The sequence below is a fragment of the Bos javanicus genome, chromosome 18 (genome assembly GCF_032452875.1).
Source record: "Bos javanicus breed banteng chromosome 18, ARS-OSU_banteng_1.0, whole genome shotgun sequence".
Lineage (NCBI taxonomy): Eukaryota > Metazoa > Chordata > Mammalia > Artiodactyla > Bovidae > Bos > Bos javanicus.
This window is the reverse complement of record NC_083885.1, coordinates 1,649,989-1,672,269: the sequence shown is the minus strand read 5'-3', so window position 1 is coordinate 1,672,269 and position 22,281 is coordinate 1,649,989. Positions and strand designations below refer to the sequence as shown.

Here is a 22,281-nt window from a genome sequence, read left to right as displayed (position 1 = left end):
CGGCAGAACCCGCCAATGCGACACAGTGCGGGGCATGGCCGGGCCCAGGAAGGCCTCCCTGAGTGCTCGAGGTTGGCAGCTGGTGCTCCAGCGGGCCTCAGCGGGGCACCAGCGCTGGCCCTAACGCCCTCGGAGCCCCCGCACAACCGTCACCGCCCTTTCCCGTAACTTCCTGCTTACGTCTCTGCCCCCACACTGGAAAACCTCAAACTCGGGGACCACGTCTTTTTCTTGGAAACTGCAGGGTTGAACACAGGCTCTGGATGTGTGACAACTAAAAACAAATAAATGAATGGTGCTCGTTGGCTTGCTCCAACAATGTGGGAGAGATCCTAGGAAGAGTCCATATTTACAGTCAGTACTCTGAAAACACCCCCAAGGTCCTGAGAAAGTCAGTGAGAAAACGATGTGAACGGAGAGAAGAGCCTCAGGGTCTACAGAGAAGAGTCTCTTGGGGATGAGTATACGTTTTCTCTCGTGAGTGACCCAGGGCCCACGCTCAGGGTTGGATTCAGAGAGAAGAACCCCCTACAGGAGGACCTCCACCCACTCCAGCCCCGTAGCCAGCTGTGCCAGACAAAGCGGGGCCGAGGGCCAGTCCAGGGGCTCAGGCTGGGACAGGGTGGTAACAGTCCCTCCCCGGACCATTATCCGCCTGCAGAGCGCGCAGCGGCTGCCCAGGGATCGTCATCCGCCTGCAGAGCGCAGAGCGGCTGCCCGGGGCAGCCATCTCCCTGCCTGGCCTGCACTGCCCCCGCGTGGAAGGCAGCGCCACTGCAGCCAGCCTGGGAGGACAGCTCGCGCACCCCCGTCTGTGCACGCTCCGGCTCAATCACAGGGTGTGCTCTGAGCTCCTTGAACAGGCTTCCTCAGACAGCTGCATCGGCCACACATTATCCTGGACAAGCAAACAGGGCTGGGCAAAAGCGCCTGCAAGGTCCCCCTGTGGTCACCATGTGTGACCTACACTCTTATTGTTGTCTAGTCTCTTAAGCCCTATCTGACTCTTTGTGACCGCATGGACTATATCCCGCCAGGCTCTTCTGTCCATGGGATTTCCCAGGCAAGAATACTGGAGTGGGTTGCCATTTCCTTTCCCAGGGGAGCTTCCTGACCCAGGGCTTGAAGCTGGGTCTCCTGCACTGGCAGGCGGATTCTTTACCTTGAGTCACCTAGAGCTACACTTTTATACCTTGTATTTACTGATCTCTCACAGCCTCCAATACTTCCCAAGAGGCAATATGTCCCCCAGAACCAGGTGGGGTGGGCTCTTTAGTGTCCTCTGGACTCCCTCATCAGACAGTCTGTGTCCCGCAAGTGCTGGCCCTGAGCACAGTCAGCCTCAGGGTTTGCTGCGGTCTCCTGTGCCCAGAAAAGATGTAGGTTGCTAGCTCTCCACAAACAGCTCTGGCCGTAACAAACCACTTACCTGGCTGGAGTGAAGACACTGATGCCACTACTGAAGCTAGAGTCGCAAGAACCATCAGGCCCTCCTGGGGAGAGAAAGAGGAATGAGGCATCACAATAAAGGTCACTGGGGCCTTTGGAAGAACTAGGCCCCTGTTCACAAGGACACATAGTGTCTAGTCTCCCACACCTTGATTCTGGCTCTTGGAGAGGAATGTGGCTTTGGGGCCCTGAAGACCCAATGCCTGGTGGTTCCCTGAAGCTTCTGGATGGTATGCGTGCTTGTAGGTTCTCAGGCACAGTGACCTCACAAGCAGGGGCTATCAGTGCTGAACACATCTGGGAAATCTCAGAAGGGGCTGCTGGCTAAAGGGCAACAGATGTTAAAAGTGACTTCTTGAACACTCAACATCACAAGCCGCCAGGGAGACGTAAATCAAAACTGCAATGAGATGCCATTTCACACCCATTAAATAAAAGACATATTGATAGCAAGTGATGGTGAGGAGGCGGAGAAACTGGAAGCTTATACACTGCTGGTAGAAATGGGAAATGGTGCAGCTGCTTCGGGAAAGAGTCCAATTACCTGAACAGGCCTGGGGGAAGGTGAGGCGGACACCTGGGGCAGTCTGGGTGCGCCCGCCAGGAACAGCGCTGGGGCTCCCTGCCACTGGGGGCCTCCCTCCCTCCCTCCCGCCCGCCAGGAACGCGTTTATGGATGAAACGATACAATGTTAAAAACTGGCTGCAGATGAATTTCCATTGTTTCCTATTTTCACTCTGAGACTTCGCCTCTGCTTTCTTTCGCACAAGTGTGGGCACTTCCCCAGGACCCCGTTAGAGGGGGCTGCTGAGCAGGAGGGTCAGACCCAGGCGGCTTGACCAGACCTCGCCAGGCTGGCCTTTAGGAAGGGTCACATACACGCCAGCAGTTGTTCAGCCCACCCTCCACCTTGGAAGCCGTGGGATACTAGTGATCTTGACAGTATTTGCCAAATCGATGAGTAAAAATGAGACTGTTTTACTTTGTGATTCTGGGGTTCCCAGTGAAGCTGAGCATCTTCAGTTGCCCTTTTGTTTCAATCTCCAGACTCAGGAGCCCCTGGGCCCGGGTCTCAGTTTGACTCCCCTGCTTCCTCACTGTGTGACTTCTGGGTAGGTCACCTGCCTTCACCCCACTGCCTCACCTGTGTAATGTGCTGAGGCCAGGGCCTCCCCAGAATCTTGTGAGAACAATAAAGGAGCCAATGTGTGTTCAGGGGTTAAGATGGAAAACCTGACCCATGTCTCTGTTTCCTGAGGATAAATTCTTAAATGTTCTGGTACATGCTGCCAAATGTATTGATATCTACCAAACAATGAATGTATTTAAGGTGTTTACTCTTCACCTTCTCCCAGTAGGAGTGTCTGGTTGTTCCAAAATCTCTCCAGGAAGTGTGCATTTCTCTTGTGACCAGAGTGAAAAATGAGGGTGGTAAAGGAGAGTTAAAGGGAATGAGAAAGAAGAGATTCGGTTCAAATACCCTCCACGAAGCCTGGCCAGGTGCCCCCAGTCCTCTGTGACCACGCCCAATGTCCTGTGATCACTCATCTAAGGATCCAACCCTGAGATCTCTTCAGGCAGGTCCTGGATCTGAGTCACTTAGATCGGCAGTGCTGATAACACCCAATGCCATCAAAGCTTTGCAAACGTGTGGACTCCATTTCATGCTCACCCACGGAGGTCACCGGTCCTCCACTGGAAACTGTATTTATAGCTGTGCTCCTCACTCACTGCTTGAACTTTCATCCCTAAACCACTACAATCCCTCATTTAGGACCCATCAGAGGCCCATTACCACCTGGGAAAAGCTAATGCTAAAAGGCAAGGGAGCCAAAGTCCTGCCCCGTCAGGGCACCACTCTTGCTAGGTGGTGGGTCTCATTATAAACAGACCTTAAGACAACTTGACATGGAAGCACCTGTTACTGGGAGTGTGTGACCCATATCACATGCTAAGAGCTCTACATGCAAAAAATCTCCGAGACTCACAGCCACACCACAGGTTCCCTACTATCACTGTTGCTCCAGTCAATGAATAAGAAATCTGAAGCACAGAGAGGCCAAGTGGCTTGTCCAAGGGCAAGAGATGAAGTCAGCAGGGCAGGACGCACAGGCAGGCAGGTCTGACCGCAGAGTGTAGACTGTGATGCCCGAGACAGTCAGGAAACGTCATGGGTGGACGGGAGGATGCACCACGTGCCTGGGAGCTCAGCATCAGAGAAAGGACCCTGCACTGTGGACTCCTCCGGCAGAAGGGGCGGGGGAGGGAGCCAGGGCAAGCAGAGGGGGCTAAGGGCAGCCAACCGAACAAGAGCCACCCTGACCGGAGCCTGTGGGGAGGGGCAAAGGAGAAGCACGTGCACATGAGAGCGAGGGTGTGCGTGTCTGTGAGTGTGCGCGGACTCGCGTGCAGAGGACCTGGCTGCCAGGCCTCACTGGGGGGCTCGCCCAGGATGTGCTGTGGGGTGCACGGCGCAGGCTGGGTGGGGATGGGCACCAAGTGAGAGAGACCGGGCAGGAAGCTGCTGCCTTCGCTGGGTTGGAAGAGATGGGCAGTGAGCGTCGGCGTCAGCGCTGGTTGAAGCCGGGGACTGAGGAAAGAAATGCTGACTCTCTGGGATTGCTGGCACCTTCTGCTGGCACGCTGGGAAAGCGGTGGTTGGTGACCAGCTGAGCGGGTCTGGAGTGGCTGTGGAGCCCCAGAATTCGCCGGTGCCATTTCTGGGCACTACTATAAAGTGAGCTCTGCGTCTGCTGAAGTGCTGTTTACGAGGCAGTAAAATCTGGAGCCAAGCTGCCTGAATGTGTCCTGATTTAGGAACAAGATTCTCCTGAGAAGGGAGCTGTTTCAGGAAGACTTAGGAAAGCTGTCAAAAAGGTTAAGGGAGCTGCATTGGCCGGGAATCGAACCCGGGCCTCCCGCGTGGCAGGCGAGAATTCTACCACTGAACCACCAATGCTCCAGCTGAGCACTCCTCCTCCCCAGCTGCTCTGCTGCACTGGCTCTCGGTGACGTGGGCACGGCTGTAACCTGACACCTGGGATGGTCCAGCACTCAGTGCTGCTCCGTTCTAGAAGGCCAGTCCCCTGAGGACGCCCACAGGACACGTGCCTGCCATTCTGCTCTGAGGTTCAAGAGAAACCAAAGGGACAAAATGCTTTGGGAACTCTTTTGGCTCCTGCGGGGCAAGTTCCAGACCTCAGTCTGTTAGCCTTAAAGATTTCAGTAGGTTCTGCATCAGTTTAGTCTTTGGCTGATTTTGCAAAGGAGAACATCATCCCAGAGCTGATCGGGGACCTCTCGGTGAGGACAGAGTTGGAGAGATGGAAAAAAGTCTCAGAGTTCTACATTTAGAGAGTCCAACTCTAGACTCCAATAGGCATAAAAGCGGTTTTCTTCATGTGACGGATAAACAAGACATTAACGTTAAAGGAGAAAAGCAGAATTTCCAAGGACCGAATAAACCACAGCTGGGTTGGTCTGAACCTCCTCCCCGAGAATGAGTGGCAGAGGAAAGGCAGGTGGTTCCTGAGTCACTGGATGTCCACCCCTGAGACTCAGCTGAGCCTGCAGACTCAACGGCCTTCCTGCCAGGCTCCACGCCTCTCTACCTGGGTTGCAGCTGAGCTCAGAACAAGGCTAAGGAAGGAATGAATGCTCTCTGGGGCAGAAAGGGCTCAGAGCTACGGTTCTGGAGGCCAGCTGTTGGGTTCAAACACCTCCTGCCCCTGGGAGCTGCCGGATGCTGGTGGTGGGACTCCTCTGCCCTGTGCCCACCTGCTGGAGGAAGGCAGCAGTTCCCACCTGCCGGGCTGTTTCCAGAGCTAGGGGCTGAGACTCGGAAACAGCCCTGGCTGGCTGAGGGAGACCCTATGTCAAGTTCTCCAACCTCTGGGCCCCGGGGGGCCCTCGTTGGGAGGTGGGGGCGGGAGGCAGAGCCCACTCACCGCTGGCTGCCCCCTCCTGCTTTGCTGCACAGTCCTCAGGGCTGGGGCCTGCCTGCTTCTGCACCACTGGCCTGGGCTCGTCAGGCTCGTCATCCTCGGGGGTGACCAGCTTCATCAGGCTCTGGTTGCAGACATTGGCTACCTCCTTGATGTCTGAGTGCGCCGATGTAAGGAGCGGCCGCAGCCAGGCTACACTGACAGCCCGCTCTGCTGCCCCGAGGGGTTGCCCTGTCGCCTCCCTTCCTGGGGGACCCCTCACCCCAGAGAGGAGCAGAGACTCGGCAGCCTGGGCCTGGGCGAGCCGCTTAGATCTCTGAGGACACGGCTGAGGTTCGGGCACGCGGTGCCAGCCCCGTCCCGGGCCACCTGGGCCCTCCCAGGGCACGCTCTGCTCCACCTCCTGCTCCAGGGCTGTCTGCAGGCGTGGCAGGTCCTGGGCCCCCTCCCCACCCAGGGTGACCTTGCGCCCCTCAGGGCTGCCCTTGTCACCACTCTCTGGGCTGAAGGATACTCCTCTTGCGGTCATCGTAGGCCAGGCAGGGCAGGACGGCGGTCAGGATCCCTGAGGAGTAGGGCAGCATCACTCGGCCAGCCAGCTGGATGAACTCCCGCAGCCAGCACATGGCTGTCAGCTGGATCAGGTCGTCTGTGGGGACGGGGTTCCAGGGTGAGTGCGGCGGTGCCCCCCCGACATGCCCACAGGTACTAGAGCCCTGCAGCGGGGCTGAGGCCTGGCACAGCTCCCAGCCCCCCGGGACTCCCACACTCTCGCCCTTTCCTTCCGTGGGCACCAGGGGGACACGGACGATAGTCCTATGGCTGCTCGTGAGAGCAGCCACGGCTCTCTGCCCTCCTGTGTCCACTCCCCACAGTGGGGTGCAGCTCCTCTGGGGTGCAGCTCCTCTCATCAGGAGCGGGAGTTTATTCCCCAACTCCCGGTCTGGGGCTGGCCTTGCGACATTGGCCAACAGAAGGTGGGAGAAAGGATGGTTCAAGCCTCGGCCTCACTGACATATCTCCTGTCTCCTGGAATCCACTGAATTCACATGAACGCACCCGGGCTAGCCCACCGGGTGATGAGATGCTTGGAATGACTGTCACCACTGGCCACAGGTGACAGCTGGACAGCCAGACACAAGTCACACGACGGACCGCTGGCCTCAGCCCACCCTCCAGAGGATTGGAGGCACGGGACTCCCCCCAGCCCTGGCCTGGCACAGGGGAGCAGGGCTGCCCAGCTGACCTGAGGTCAGTAACAGGGGACTGCGACGGGAAGGAGTTACATTTGGTGGTGGTTTGATACTCAGTAGAAACAGTTATGCGACCCCAGCCCCCAAGCGTTTCAATTCACGGTGCTGATGCCAAGCCTGCCAGCAAAGCCTCCAGATATTTCCCCATCTAGGGCCAGACCAAGTGAAAAGGCCTCCATGCTGACAGAACCAGAATCTCTTCCGCAAGGCCCCACGGCTCCGGGACCTGCTGTCACACTGCCGCCCACTCCCACCAGGACTCTGTCCAGGGCGGGGAGAGGGGGCTTCTGAGGAGGAGGGGTCTGCAGGGCTGCCATGTGCTCACCCGTGGCGGGCGGGGCTTCTGAGGAGGAGGGCTCTGCAGGGCTGCCATGTGCTCACCCGTGGCGGGGGGGGCTTCTGAGGGGGATCTGCAGGGCTGCCATGTGCTCACCCGTGGTCTGGCAGTGGATCACCAGGATGTTGGCCATCTCAGCAAACTTCACACTCGAGGGGCTCTTCTTCGTTTCCTTCAGGAACTCCCCAAGGACCACCTCACACCTGCAGCGAATGAAGGAGAAGGGAAATACCCCTGCCACCCAGGCCGGGGAGCCTCCCCAATGCCGCTTCTGCTCTGCTTGGCACGGGCGTCCGGGTCAGAGGGACGACTTCAGAGGCGGGGGAGGAGGCGCTCTTGGCGTCCCAAAGCGGGAAGCTCACATGCCAAGAGGAGAGTAAATCTCGCGTCCTTCTGGAGCCTGTGGGTGTGTGGGGGACGCGTATGCAGCTCCGTGCTCCCCTCCTTACTCACATTTTCCGGATCTCTTTGCCATTGTCGCCCAGGATTTGGAAGAGCCCGTCCAGGATCTCTGGCAGGTAGTCCAGGAGGTTAATGTCGGGCACGGACTCCAGCACCAGGATCTGACCCAGGAAAGAGACTGTCAGGGAAGGTCACGGCCCGAGCACCTGCCTCCTTGGACCCTGGGGAGGAGGCGCCCTGGGGTGTCCCACGGGGGAGGGCGTGCCAGCTGAAGTTGCTTTTGTTCAGCGTGTAGGAAAGCAGAGCTCTCACCCCCAGGCAGCTCAGATGCCCTAAGGAGAAGGGAACCTATGGGAAAGGCAGGCAACTAGCAGGAGAGGTTGACTTCAAAGAGAAATCTGGGTGTTTCCGGAGATGAGGAAGAAGCCCCATCTGCTTCAGAGGTGAACGTGACGGGCTCTGGGGGCAGAGCTGAGGAAACGTGTTTTGGGATCATGTGCCAGCGTGGCTCCTGGAGGGGCAACAGCGAGGCGCCTCCACAGCCTTGGGACACATCCAGGTGGGCCAGAGGGCAGGCTCACGGGCAGCCAGAAACAGCATCAGGGCCAGATCTTACCCAGGAGATGATGAACTGCCGGGCGTACTGGTTGTTGGAGTAAATCCTCTCCCGCAACAAGGGGATGAAGCCCACCAGGTCAAACTTGTTGCTCTCCGTCACAATGTCCTGGGGGTCAAAGGCGTATGAGCTGCTGGGGGCTGGGGAGCCTGACCTGGCCGAGTGCCTGACTTCAGGGGTCAGGTGGCCACAGAGGAGGAGGACAGGGCCTGTGTCAGGCAGGCCGAGGGACAAGCAAGGATGGACTGAAAGCGGGAATCAAGGGGAAATGATGCAATGAAAAGGCAAAACCCTTCCTACATCTCTGTGGTCTGGACTGTGCCCAGTGAGCTGAGCATGCACTGCCCCACACGGGGGGCAGGGTGGGCCAGCTCGTGGGAACACTAGGGGCAATGACGGCTCTGTATCTTGATCCTGCTGCTGACGTACCTCTATATACTCAGAACTGTATGTTATCTCACCTACTGTATGTAAATATTTTTTTTAATTAGGAAGAACATCCCAATGATAGAGCTTCAAAGCTCCAGAGACAGATGGAAGAAAGAAATGCTAGAAGTGGGGACCAAGCACTAATACCTTTAAGAGGCGGTCTAGGAGCTCAGATCCGCTTTTCACATTGGGGTCTGGGTCAGCAGCCAACTACGGGAGACACAGAGGCGGAAGAAGGATCACAGTCAATTTATTAAGGCAAAGAATCCACTAGAACCTTGAGGGAGCCTGTTCATGGATGGAAGGAAGGTAGGGGAGGCAGGGAGGCAGCGAGGAACTGGGGAAGACGCAGAGACGCACTCGGGGGCCCTGCTCTGCTCAGGAGCCTGCAGGGCCTGCTGCCACTGGTCGCGTGGCTGCTTCCCGCTGGCGTTCCCCAGGGCGTTCCAGCCTAACAACGCCGGCTCCTCTCCCCACTCCTGGAGGAGGAGCTGGAGCAGTTTTGAGGCTGATTCTCTAGAAACGACTTCATGGAGGGAAACTCGGTGATGCTGAGAGGCACTGAGGAGCTAAGAGGGACCCCAGAGCCATTTTAAGCGGAGCTTTTTCCAGAGTTCCCAGGCTACGCTCACCTCACAGGGGAAATCAGTCTGCACTACGGACAGAGGAGCCTGGCAGGCTGTAGTCCATGGGGTCGCAGGAGAGTCGCACACAGCTGTGCAACAAGCAGTACAGAATTGCCACCTTCGCCCTACCAGGGAGGTCAGTGCTCTCAAATAACTGTTTTCCCCCAACTTGTGGTGGACTGATGCTTTTGTAAAATGCAGTAAAATCAAATTAATAGAGATGTGGGGGGGGAGCAAACATAAATACAAGCTCATTTTAAAAATGTATCATCAGATTCAACATACAAGGAGCGTCCCTGGCAGCACGTGCTTATCTGCTCCCCTGCCTCTGGGGAGAGGCAGCCAGCACTCAAGGCCCCGAGGGTCAGGCCCGGGAGGCGGGGGTGAGCTCAGAGCAGCCGGAGCGTGGAGGGCTCACCTTGCTCAGCCCATCGAAGAGCACGTTGAAGTGGGGCAGCACGGCGCCTCGGGCCACCTTGACGATGTTGTAGAGGGCCTCACAGGCGTAGTATCGCAGCCTGCTGTCGGCGTCGTTGAAGCAGGTGAGCACCGGCTCGATCAGCTCCTTTAGGTAGAGCCCCGAGTCCTGTGATGGGCGGGAGCACAAGTGCTCCTCAGACAGAGTCGGATCTCGGGATCCCAGCCCCTGGCTCCCCCGGAGACGCTCAGACCTTCGGGCTGGGCTCAAAGGCTCTTTGCAAGTCAGCCTCTGGGTTAGGGGCCACGCCCAGGAACCAGCCAGCAAGCCTGGGGTGTGCAGAGAATGGCAATGGAAAACACGGGTCTGCAAATCCCTGCTGGGTTCAGGGCAGAGTCAAGGCCACGGCTGGTGTGTGCGTCCCTCCAGGAGAAAGGCGTACCTTGCCCAGTGCGATGGAGCAGGCGGCCAGGCCGATGAGCCCACCTTTCCGGCTGTGGGGGTGCTGAGATAGGGCAAACTCCTGAGACAAGGTCTGGATCACATGCTTGATCTGCACCGTGTTGTTCTGGGCCACGAACTCTCGGACCAGCCTGGAGAGAGAGAAGAGAGGGTCTTAGGCCAGTGGGATCAGGCTGCTCCTACTCCTGCTGCTGGCTCCGGGGCCTGGCGCTGGGATGAGGGGTGCAGAGGACCTGCTCAGAAAGAGCAATCGGAGTCACGGGTCCTGCCCTAGTTCCGCTGCTGACTGGGGGAGGCTGGCTTTCCCTTCCCCTTTTCTGGTCTCCATTTCCCCTTATTGAGGATGGAACAAAGAACAGTGACCAACCCCAATTCTGAGAAGGCAGCGAATGTTGTGCTGGGGACCAAAACCTGCAGTGATCCACCGCTTTCATTCAACCCTTTGCTCAGCCCTCCATTCAGGCACTCAGGTGGTTCTCTGTCATTATTTCCGGGGACGGGGCCGAACTGGGCCCATGCCCAACAGGCAGGATCCACACACAACAAGTAGGTGTGGCCGCAGCACACAAGCGTCACCACAGGAGCCAGATGCTGCAGGTAAGTCTCCCTGGGCGGCCAGGGCAGTGCCAACTGAGTCAGACCTTAGAGTGAGGAGCTGGCATTTTCCAGGTGAAGAAAGGAAGGCCGGGCACCTTAGGCACAAGGAAGAGCCTGGCTAACGGCAGGGGCCCTGAAAACACACGGTGCACTTAAAGGAGGGTGAGGAGCCCAGGGTGTGGGAGGAGCGGCTGAAGACAGATCAAAGGACAGAGGAGCTGGTGAAAGGTTTACAGTGATGGGGTGGTGCCTGCAGGCCTCTGTTTGGACCTGGAGAGGCTGCACCGCATGGGAGGGGCTGGTTTGACAGAAGGACAGCACCCCAGCTCTTTAGTCCGAAATAGGGGGCTTAAACATGGCGGAGGCAGTGGGAAGGAGCAGGGAGGGATAGTTTTAAACTAAACAGAAAAGCATTAGGATCCCCTGTAATAGGGGAGAGGACAAGGAGTGTAGAGACGCTTGTGTTTTAAGATGCCATGAGATGGATGGGAGGGGAGGAGACTGTTCCTTCATCAGGTGAGCGGAACTAGCAGAGATGGGGTGCCAGGAAAAGGCTGCATGAATGGCCTGTGGGGGGCCTCCTGCTTTGCCTGTTATAGCGTGTGATTCCACCAAGCCCCCACCCCCACCGCCCCTGGGGCCTGAGGGCTGTGGACCAACCAAGGGCCTTGGGAGGAAGGCAGTTCCATAGGTGTCCATACTTCCTAAGCAGTGCAATAAACCCGCTGGATTCCCAAACAGGGCTCCAGCCAGATGAGTCTCAGTGATGTCAGAGCTCTCCGAGTGTCCACAGACAACAGCCCCTTGAGAAAGGCCCTGCAGGTGAACCAGAGAGCAGCGGAGCATTGGTGGTTCAGTGGTAGAATTCTCGCCTGCCACGCGGGAGGCCCGGGTTCGATTCCCGGCCAATGCAGGGCTGCTTTTTTGGCCTCTTCCAGGCAGACTCCCTCAGAGATCCTGCTACAGGAGCCAGCTCCTCAACCACACCCGGCCTGCTGCAGCCAAGGCTGCTCTGAAACCAGGAGCACCTCCCTGTCCGGTGAGCATGACCAGTAGCTGGATTCTCCACACATGCGCCACTTCCTGGCTGCAGGGCCAAGGCCCGCCTGCCCTGCAGCTGTCAGGGGACTCCTGTGCACCCCCAGCCCCAGCCAGTCTCCAGCAGGAAGCTGTGAAGAAGCCTGTGAGCTGTGAAACAGCTCTACATGCCATGTGGACTGGGAGTGGGGACCACACTCAGAAAGCAAGCCCCCGGAGTCTCATTGGGCTTCTTGTTACTGAGAGGGAAGGATATGAGCTGGTTTTTATCCTGATGGATGAAGGCAAATCAAAGACACACACACCCCCTCCTGCTCTGGAGCCTAAGCTTCTGTTTCTGCAGCGGTGCTGATGTGGCAGCCTCAGAGCGTGGCCTCAGATTCTGGAAATCAGCATGTGGACAAAGAGGCTGGTCCTGGGGTTAAAGGGAGGTGCTCACACAGCTGCTGACAGCTGGAGCATTGGTGGTTCAGTGGTAGAATTCTCGCCTGCCACGCGGGAGGCCCGGGTTCGATTCCCGGCCAATGCAGCGGCAAACATTTTTTTTAAAAAATCATTAAAAAAAAAACAAACCCAAGAGACTGGATTTGAGATTTCACACCACTCATAGCATTGGTGATACACTCTGAAAACCTGAGAATGACTTTTTCTAGCTTGATTTTCCACACCTGTCTCCTACATTCCACAAAGATTTAGCTCGTTGTCTTCTCATTCCTGAGGAGTCCAGGAGGTAGGGGTTACCAAAGCCACTGCAAGCAGCTGTCCTCCCACTCCCACCCAGACGGGCTGCCTTCGGCCTCTGCCTCTGAGGCTCCCGGGGAACCAGGCTGAGCTTCCGCTCAGCCCACACAAGCGCAGCCCTGGGACATAGAGTAACGTCCTCCATGAGGCTCTGGCAGGGCAGCCACAGAAGACTCAGCCCAGCCGGCAGCACAGCCCCTCCTGGAACCACCTCCTGGCCCATCTCCTTGTTTCAGGTCATAAACAGTCCCTGAGCCACTGGAAGGGGTCCCCCGGCCCACTGGAGAGCCAGCAAACGGGGCATTCCCTGCCTGAGGGGCCTCTGCTAGAATCCAGTGGGTGGGAAATGAGAGGCCATGAGGACTTTCATGCAAAAGAGGAAAGAAATCTGGTGAGGACCATGCAACGTGAGGAGGGGCCAGGAGAGAAAGAGCGTGAAGCATCTCTGGTGCGGAGGGAATCTGATGTGGTTCACGAGGGGCAGCTTTTGAGATGGGTTCTGAGGGATGAGTAGGTGTTCGTGCGGGAGGAGGAAGCTCAGACAGAGGGAAGATCATGAGTGAAGGCTCACAGGAAGGACAGGGGCACTCGGCTTGGCAGCTTGAAAGGACAGAGGCGGGGGAGAGGCTGCGCCCACTCACGGGCTTGGCAGAGGAGGTGGCCTTTGCTCTGTGAGCAGCCACAAACGGTAGGGACGGTCAGCAGTGGCGGGCGGTGGGGTCTGACCTGCACTGAGGGAGTGCTGAAGACTGGAAAGGCTGCAGAGACCGGGCGCTGGGAGAGCATGAGGAACAGGTGCCGATGTCGGGGCAGGCTGGCAAGGGCAACGGGGCCTCCGGAAGCGGGAGCAGACGGACAACACCCCCTGACCCCACTGTTTGCTCCACACCAGCTGGAAGGCCCCTCACCCTGAATCCCACCAGAACGTAGCTCAGGGCACCCCAGGTCACTACAGACACAACGGCCCCTTCAAGTTCCAAGGCTCTGCTGTCTGCACCCCTGCACTTGAGGGGAAAATAGTGTCCATAGCCAGGAGAACAAGACAAAAGTGGTTTCTTCTGGAAGGCAAACCCTGAGAACATGGAGAAGGCAATGGCACCCCACTCCAGTACTCTTGGCTGGAAAATCCCATGGATGGAGGAGCCTGGTAGGCTGCAGTCCATGGGGTCGCCAAGAGTCGGACACGACTGAGCGACTTCACTTTGACTTTTCACTTTCGTGCACTGGAGAAGGAAATGGCAACCCACTCCAGTATTCTTGTCTAGAGAATCCCAGGGATGGGGGAGCCTGGTGGGCTGCCGTCTATGGGGTCACACAAAGTCGGACACAACTGAAGAGACTTAGCAGCATCCATCCGCCTGTAGAGCGCTGGGCCGGGCCCTTGGGGTCAGCCCAGGGCCACAGCAGGAAGACCTGTCCCACGAATCAGGCCCACACTCTCTACCTGACACACAGGGGGTCAACACAGGGCCGGCTACCTCTCCAATCTGTAGCCAGGCTACACATGCAACCTCCCTGCAGCCAGACCCAGCTTCCTACTGGGCCTGCTAGTCTACTCTGTGGACACTTCCTGTCCAGGCCACCCCACAGGCAAGCTCCTGTCTCATTTGACAGCCCAGCCAGGCCTCAAACGCCAGCTCCAATCCACCCCTGCTTCTGCTGACCATCTCAGGAAGGACCACTCCTCCTGTGGACGCTGCATTCTGTGCTCACCACCGCATCATCCAACGTCATGAATTCTTTCTCACATGTTTCATGTTCCCAGCTCCACAAGCCAAAGGCAATGTCAAACACTAAACAAACCCCATTAAAGACAAAATCCTTCCAGCACAGCCTGCAGAGTGACAGCACTTACACAGGATGTGCTGGAAGCAACAATAAGGCTGAGATGAACACCTCTATTCAAGGACTCAACCAAGGACTCATATGAAAACAGCAAACATTTCTGAGAAGTAGTGCGGGCGACAGACAAAACCGGTGTCACTGTACCTTCAGCCAATAAAACCACAGACGTGGAGCCAAGTCTGTACATCAGCTCTGAGTCTCCCACTCATCAGGGCAATGCTCATCAGTACAATTCGCTGGCAATGGCAAGAGCTAGGGCAACAACAAGCAGCGGTGGGGAGGGACGGCACTCAAGAAAGGGGTGCTTGATGAGAGAGGCGTGCTTCTGGACATGCTGAATCTTAGAGCTGAACGGGAGGGTCATCTTGGCAAAATCCAAACCCTTTAGTGGAGGAGGAAACTGAAACCAAAGCAGTTAAGGCAGTGGTTCTCAACTGGGGTGATTCTGCATCCCCAGGGAACATCTGGCGACTTTCTGGAGACATTTTTGGTTGTACTAGTGATGAAAAGCTACTGATGTCTAGGGGGTAAAGATCAGAGATGCTGCTAAAAACCCTATCATGCACAAGACAGGCCACCACAGCCAAGAGTTACCTGTCCAAAAATATCAAAAGCACTGAGGTTAAGAAACCCTGAGTTAAGGAATTTGCCAGCGGTCACAGAATGAGCATCACACAACAGACTATACTAGGCCCTTACAAAGCTTTCTGCAGTGATGGAACTGTTCGAAAATCTGCACTGTCCATTATGGCAGCCGACAGCCACATGTGGCTATGTGAGATACAGGCAGAATGACTGAGGAACTATATTAAAAAATTTTATTTTATCTTTAATAATTTAAATGTAAATAGTCACCCATGGCCAGTGGCTACCTTACTGGACAGGGCAGAACGAAACCCTCTATTTCCTGATGCTTAAACTGGCATTCTTTCTCTTTCACAGCCTGCCTCTTCTGAACTACCTACCCACCTGACTTTGTCACAAAGATTTGGCTGGAAAAAAAATACACGTGTAAAATAACAGCACAAAAATCTCAATGTTCCCAGTTAAACGCCTTGCTTTGTAATAAAAATAACTAAGCAAAATGTCAGGTCATGGTTACACATACAGTGGAATGCCATATCCACAGTTTCAGATACCAACAGTCAACAGAAGTTCAGAAAATATCAAATGGAAAATTCAAAAATAAACAATCTATAAGCTTTAAACTATACACTGTTCTGAGTGCTGAGATGAAATCTCGTGATGTCCCACCAGGACATGAATCACCCGTTCCTCCTGTATATTCATGCTGTATATGATATGCACCCACTTAGTAACTGTCTGAGTTATCAGATTGACTCTGGTATGGTAGTGCTTACGTTCAAGTAACCCTTATTTTACTTAATAATAGCCCTAAAGTGCAACAGTAGTGACGCTGACAGGATATTCTCTTACTGTGCCTAATTATAAATCATAAATTAAACTTTATCATACATCTGTATGTATAGGAGAAAATATAGCATATATAGAGTTTGGTGCCATCCAAGGGGTTTCAGGCGTCCACTGCGAGTCTGGGGACATATGCCCCACAGACAAGAGAGCGCTACTGCACATGTAATTAAGACTGCAGAAACAACAAATCATTCCTACTTCCACTTTTGGAGAAGGGTGATATGACAGAGAGAAAACAATCAGCCCTCTGAGCCTTGAGATTTTGGACCTGACTTCTTCATTTGATCAACTTATCGTCTTTTCACTTCTCAGAAAGTGGGTAAGAAATGATGCACGTCAACATCCATAGTAAATTCTCACGCTTCCCACCTCCTTCCCATCGGAGATCACTCTCGGATTTGCTCGTTTTGGCAGAGACCACACTGAGGACGCATCATGCGCCAGGCACTGGGCTAAGCACCGTACATACACAATATCGCTTCACTCTCACCGCAGCCCCTTTGAGATACCAGGTTAAATAACATGGCCCAGATCACACAGTACTGCCCATCTCCTGCTGTTAAGCACGGCACTGGGGGCCTAAAGCTTGGGGCAGCAACACCGGCTGCAAAAGCCTGAGCAGCTGCCCAGAGGAGCGGGGCCCGCAACAGCCAGGACGGAGCCCCGGCTCCCGGAGGAGCGGACCCCGCAACAGCCAGGACGGAGCCCCGGCTCCCGGAGGAGCGGACCCCGCAACAGCCAGGACGGAGCCCCGGCTCCCGGAGGAGCGGACCCCGCAACAGCCAGGACGGAGCCCAGGCCCCACTCCCCGGGCCCGGGCCCGCAGCTCTTACTTCTCGATCTCCAGGGCAGCCACCTTCCGCTTTTCGTAGAGCTTGTCGTTGAGGGCGCGCACGATGTTGGGCGTGAGCGGCGCGAAATCCTTCTCCGGGTTCATGGTAGCAGCGCAGGTGCGCCTCCCGAAGACCCGCGGCTCCTCAGCCCGCGGCAGCCGGAGCCACGCCGGGGCCAGGGGCGTCTGCGGCTCCGCGCTGCCTCCGGCGCTGGCTCATGGGCCACGCCGCCCCAGCCCGAGTCTCGCGGGGCCGCGCGCCGCCTCGGAGCCCCGGCGTGAACCTCGTCTCCGTCCCCCTGCCCCGGGCCAGCCAGCAACTCACGGGTGCAGTGCCTGCCGGGCGCCAGGTGCGGCGGCCATGTTTCCCGGGTCAGGTGACCTCAGGCCGCTTCCGCCTTCCGCCACTGGGCCCGCCCCTCGCCGGCCACACCCCCGGTGGGTCGGCTACGCCCCCGCAAGGCTGCACTCCCCGCCCCCACTCTGGCCTGCAGCCCCCTACAGTATGGCCCGTGTTTGAAGCCTACTTAGAGCGGCACGTGTACCATGTACTCCGCTGCCTGCACATAATAGGCTTGGCACCTGGTGGGCTTCTGCAGACGTTCCTGAAAACGAAGGGGCTCTTGAATCGCTTGGCATAATTTATTCCACACCTACTGAATCTCCTAGTTCATTCACTTCTTTAGTCATTAGTCAATTTCTTATATGCCAATGTTACAAATTAGAGCAACGCCCTCTTGATTTTCGCTATATCCTAGTCACTTGTCAGATCAGATCAGTCGCTCAGTCGTGTCCGACTCTTTGCGACCCCATGAATTGCAGCATGCCAGGCCTCCCTGTCCATCACCAACTCCTGGAGTTCACCCAGACTCACGTCCATCAAGTCCGTGATGCCATCCAGCCATCTCATCCTCAGTCATCCCCTTCTCCTCTTGCCCCCAATCCCTCCCAGCATCAGAGTCTTTTCCAATGAGTCAACTCTTCGCATGAGGTGGCCAAAGTACTGGAGTTTCAGCTTCAGCATCATTCCTTCCAAAGAAATCCCAGGGCTGATCTCCTTCAGAATGGACTGGTTGGATCTCCTTGCAGTCCAAGGGACTCTCAAGAGTCTTCTCCAACACCACGCTTCAAAAGCATCAATTCTTCAGCGCTCAGCCTTCTTCACAGTCCAACTCTCACATCCATATGTGACCACAGGAAAAACCACAGCCTTGACTAGACGAACCTTTGTTGGCAAAGTAATGTCTCTGCTTTTGAATATGCTATCTAGGTTGGTCATAACTTTCCAAGGAGTAAGGGTCTTTTAATTTCATGGCTGCAGTCACCATCTACAGTGATTTTGGAGCCCAGAAAAACAAAGTCTGACACTGTTTCCACTGTTTCCCCATCTATTTCCCATGAAGTGATGGGACCGGATGCCATGATCTTTGTTTTCTGAATGTTGAACTTCAAGCCAACCTTCTCACTCTCCATTTTCACCCTCATCAAGAGGCTTTTCAGTTCCTCTTCACTTTCTGCCATAAGGGTGGTGTCGTCTGCATATCTGAGGTTATTGATATTTCTCCTGGCAATCTTGATTCCAGCTTGTGTTTCTTCCAGTCCAGCGTTTCTCATGATGTACTCTGCATATAAGTTAAATAAACAGGGTGACAACATACAGCCTTGGCGTACTCCTTTTCCTATTTGGAACCAGTCTGTTGTTCCATGTCTAGTTCTAACTGTTGCTTCCTGACCTGCATACAAATTTCTCAAGAGGCAGATCAGGTGGTCTGGTATTCCCATCTCTTTCAGAATTTTCTACAGTTTCTTGTGATCCACACAGTCAAAGGCTTTGGTATAGTCAGTAAAGCAGAAATAGATGTTTTTCTGGAACTCTCTTGCTTTTTCCATGATCCAGTGGATGTTGGCAATTTGATCTCTGGTTCCTCTGCCTTTTCTAAAACCAGCTTGCACATCAGGAAGTTCACGGTTCACATATTGCTGAAGCCTGGCTTGGAGAATTTTGAGCATTACTTTACTAGCGTGTGAGATGAGTGCAATTGTGCGGTAGTTAGAGCATTCTTTGGTATTGCCTTTCTTTGGGATTGGAATGAAAACTGACCTTTTCCAGTCCTGTGGCCACTGCTGAGTTTTCCAAATTTGCTGGCATATTGAGTGTAGCACTTTCACAGCATCATCTTTCAGGATTTGGAATAGCTCAACTGGAATTCCATCACCTCCACTAGCTTTGTTCATAGTGATGCTTTCTAAGGCCCACTTGACTTCACATTCCAGGATGTCTGGCTCTAGGTGAGTGATCCCACCATCGTGATTATCTGGGTCGTGAAGTTCTTTTTTGTACAGTTCTTCTGTGTATTCTTGCCATCTCTTCTTAATATCTTCTGCTTCTGTTAGGTCCATACCATTTCTGTCCTTTATCGAGCTCATCTTTGTATGAAATGTTCCTTTGGTATCTCTGATTTTCTTGAAGAGATCCGTAGTCTTTCCCATTCTGTTGTTTTCCTCTATTTCTTTGCATTAATCGCTGAAGAAGGCTTTCTTATCTCTTCTTGCTAGTCTTTGGAACTCTGCATTCAGATGCCTATATCTTTCCCTTTCTCCTTTTCTTTTCGCTTCTCTTCTTTTCACAACTATTTGTAAGGCCTCCCCAGACAGCCATTTTGTTTTTTTGCATTTCTTTTCCATGGGGATGGTCTTGATCCCTGTCTCCTGTACAATGTCACGAACCTCATTCCATAGTTCATCAGGCACTCTATCAGATCTAGGCCCTTAAATCTATTTCTCACTTCCACTGTATAATCATAAGGGATTTGATTTAGGTCATACATGAATGGTCTAGTGGTTTTCCCTACTTTCTTCAATTTAAGTCTGAATTTGGCAGTAAGGAGTTCATGGTCTGAGCCACAGTCAGCTCCTGGTCTTGTTTTTGCTGACTGTATAGAGCTTCTCCATCTTTGGCTGCAAAGAATATAATCAATCTGATTTTGGTGTTGACCATCTGGTGATGTCCATGTATAGAGTCTTCTCTTGTGTTGTTGGAAGACGGTGTTTGTTATGACCAGTGCATTTTCTTGGCAAAACTCTATTAGTCTTTGCCCTGCTTCATTCTGTATGCCAAGACCAAATTTGCCTGTTACTCCAGGTGTTTCTTGACTTCCTACTTTTGCATTCCAGTCCCCTATAATGAAAAGGACATCTTTTTTGGGTGTTAGTTCTAAAAGGTCTTGTAGGTCTTCATAGAACCATTCAACTTCAGCTTCTTCAGCGTTACTGGTTGGGGCATAGATTGGATTACTGTGATATTGAATGGTTTGCCTTGGGAACAAACAGAGATCATTCTGTGGTTTTTGAGATTGCATCCAAGTACTGCATTTTGGACTCTTTTGTTGACCATGATGGCTACTCCATTTCTTCTGAGGGATTCCTGCCCGCAGTAGTAGATATAATGGTCATCTGAGTTCAATTCACCATTCCAGTCCATTCCAGTCTGCTGATTCCTAGAATGTCGACATTCACTGTTGCCATCTCTTGTTTGACCACTTCCAATTTGCCTTGATTCATGGACCTGACATTCCAGGTTCCTATGCAATATTGCTCTTTACAGCATCGGACCTTGCTTCTATCACCAGTCACACCCACAGCTGGGTATTCTTTTTGTTTTGGCTCCATCCCTTCATTCTTTCTGGAGTTATTTCTCCACTGATCTCCAGTAGCATATTGGGCACCTACTGACCTGGGGAGTTTCTCTTTCAGTATCCTATCATTTTGCTTTTTCAAACTGTTCATGGGGTTCTCAAGGCAAGAATACTGAAGTGGCTTGCCATTCCCTTCTCCAGTGGACCACATTCTGTCAGATTTCTCCACCATGACCTGCCCGTCTTGGGTTGCCCCACGGGCATGGCTTAGTTTCACTGAGTTAGACAAGGCTGTGGTCCTAGTGTGATTAGATTGACTAGTTTTCTGTGAGTATGGTTTCAGTCTTACTTGGGTTTCTCTTACCTTGGGCATGGGGTATCTCTTCATGGCTACTCCAGCAAAGCGCAGCCATTGCTCCTTACCTTGGACGAGGGGTATCTCCTCACCGCCGCCCTTCCTGACCTTCAACGTGGGATAGCTCCTCTAGGCCGTTCTGCGCCTGCACAGCCACCGCTCCTTGGACGTGGGGTTGGTCCTCCTGGCCACCGCCCCTGGCCTCAGGCATGGGGTTGCTCCTCCCGGCCGCTGCCCCTGACCTCGGGCTGAGGGGCGTGGGGTATCTCCTCCTGGCGGCCCCTGACCTCGGACGCTGGGTATCTCCTCTCGGCCGCACCCCCTGACCTCGGACGCGGGGTAGCTCCTCTCGGCCGTTCCTGTGCCGTCACTTGTACAAGTATTTAAAAAATATTTTCTCTCGAGTTTTAAAATTCCTACTTAAGCCTTGTTTACGCCCATAATGCTGGGTTTGAATAGTGATATATATATTTTTAAAACACATAAATAAATTACAATTAAAAACCAAGCAGTCTGTCTATTGTTATCCAAAAAGTAGATTCAGCTTTTGGGGGTTGTTGAGCCAAAAGGCACAACCAAGCCAAAGATGGGGAGAAGGAAGCATTTATTGTTTCTGTGACGAGTAACACATGTGATCTCTGCCAGAGCAGTGTCTCTCTCTCTCTCTCTCTCAAAAGCAAGTTGGGGAAAGTTTTAACCCAAAGGTATGTGGATTTTCATGAAGGGGTTTGAGCAGTGGAGAATTCAGCACAGAACTCAGGCCATGATCAACAACGTCCAAGCTTTTAGTTGATTAGAGTCATGAGGGTCAACATTATCATTCAGTCCTCCTCCTAGGTGTGGGCCTTAGTTCTTCAGAACTCGAAGACTGTTTCAAATTGTTATGTCCGTCCCTTGAGGAGGAACTAGCACTCTGCTTTATAGCTGAACTGTTTTTCTTGAGGCTGAAGAGTGGTCTCCAGTTCCTCAAAGTGGTTCCCTATTGTCAGTTGCCAAGAAAATGGGACTTCAAGTGGCTGCAAGGAAATGAATTTTGTCAACACGCTGAGGGAGTTTGGAAGGGAATCTCTCCCCATTTGACTCTGGAGATGGCTGGTTCATTAGCATGTGTTTTGAGGATGGAATTTTAAGAAAAGCGTTGCCAGGTATCTAAACACCTATAGACCTGGGCTTTCCAGGTGGCTCAGATGGTAAAGAATCTGCCTGCAATGCAGGAGACCTGGGTTCAATCCCTGGGTTGGGAAGATCCCTTGGAGAAGGGCATGGCAACCCACTCTAGTATTCTTGCACTTAAGTATTTTCCAGAAACCCATGTAGATCTATGCTTTCATAAATGCTTCTCTACCTTATGTGTAGAGGAAGAAATTCTTCTTGATAAGCTGGTAATTTCTGCCAAAGTTTTCTTTTAGATTTTGGTAGCAACAATTTAACAATGATTTTTGTGGTTTGTTACAAGATGTGTTTCAAAGCTGTAAGGTTTGCTGTTTGTTTTGTCTAGGAACTACTCATCTATAGAAAGCCTTGTTTCTCCTCCATCATTTCAACAATGTTTACTTTCTTTCATCAATGAAACTTATGTGAGACCATCATCAATTCTGAATGAGGCACACACTGAACCATGTTTAGCATCTGGTTTTAATTATTTTAGATTCAAATAATGCTCTAAGAAGGAAGTCGCTCAGTCGTGTCCGACTCTTTGCGACCCCATGTACTGTAGCCTACCAGGCTCTTCCGTCCACGGGATTTTCCAGGCAATAGTACTGGGGTGGGTTGCCATTTCCTTCTCCAAAGAAAGAAGGAGCCTCAGCTAAATTAGTTTGATTCCTGTAGGTTTGGATTCAAAGCACCTGCCCATCTTATCATCCGT

At 53.6% G+C, this 22,281-nt stretch overlaps 1 protein-coding gene and 3 non-coding genes across 4 annotated transcripts in view; 2 read left to right on the top strand and 2 right to left on the bottom strand.

The window, feature by feature from the left end:
• The window catches only part of VAC14 (VAC14 component of PIKFYVE complex), a 76,498-nt gene extending 59,587 nt beyond the window's left edge, over positions 1 to 16,911 (bottom strand). The window contains exons 1-10 of the mRNA XM_061386681.1: positions 16,426 to 16,911; positions 9,918 to 10,068; positions 9,476 to 9,643; positions 8,579 to 8,641; positions 8,003 to 8,110; positions 7,438 to 7,547; positions 7,081 to 7,187; positions 5,909 to 6,043; positions 5,398 to 5,550; positions 1,430 to 1,493 (exon numbers count right to left, since the gene is read on the bottom strand). Coding sequence (XP_061242665.1) covers positions 1,430 to 1,493; positions 5,398 to 5,550; positions 5,909 to 6,043; positions 7,081 to 7,187; positions 7,438 to 7,547; positions 8,003 to 8,110; positions 8,579 to 8,641; positions 9,476 to 9,643; positions 9,918 to 10,068; positions 16,426 to 16,529 — 1,163 coding nt within the window. The 5' untranslated portion in view covers positions 16,530 to 16,911. The remainder of the gene's footprint in view (positions 1 to 1,429; positions 1,494 to 5,397; positions 5,551 to 5,908; positions 6,044 to 7,080; positions 7,188 to 7,437; positions 7,548 to 8,002; positions 8,111 to 8,578; positions 8,642 to 9,475; positions 9,644 to 9,917; positions 10,069 to 16,425) is intronic.
• On the bottom strand, positions 4,339 to 4,409 carry TRNAG-GCC (transfer RNA glycine (anticodon GCC)). The gene has a single exon. It is a non-coding gene; the product is annotated as a tRNA-Gly (tRNA).
• On the top strand, positions 11,377 to 11,447 carry TRNAG-GCC (transfer RNA glycine (anticodon GCC)). The gene has a single exon. It is a non-coding gene; the product is annotated as a tRNA-Gly (tRNA).
• On the top strand, positions 12,031 to 12,101 carry TRNAG-GCC (transfer RNA glycine (anticodon GCC)). Its single transcript has one exon. It is a non-coding gene; the product is annotated as a tRNA-Gly (tRNA).
• Positions 16,912 to 22,281: the final 5,370 nt, after the last annotated feature.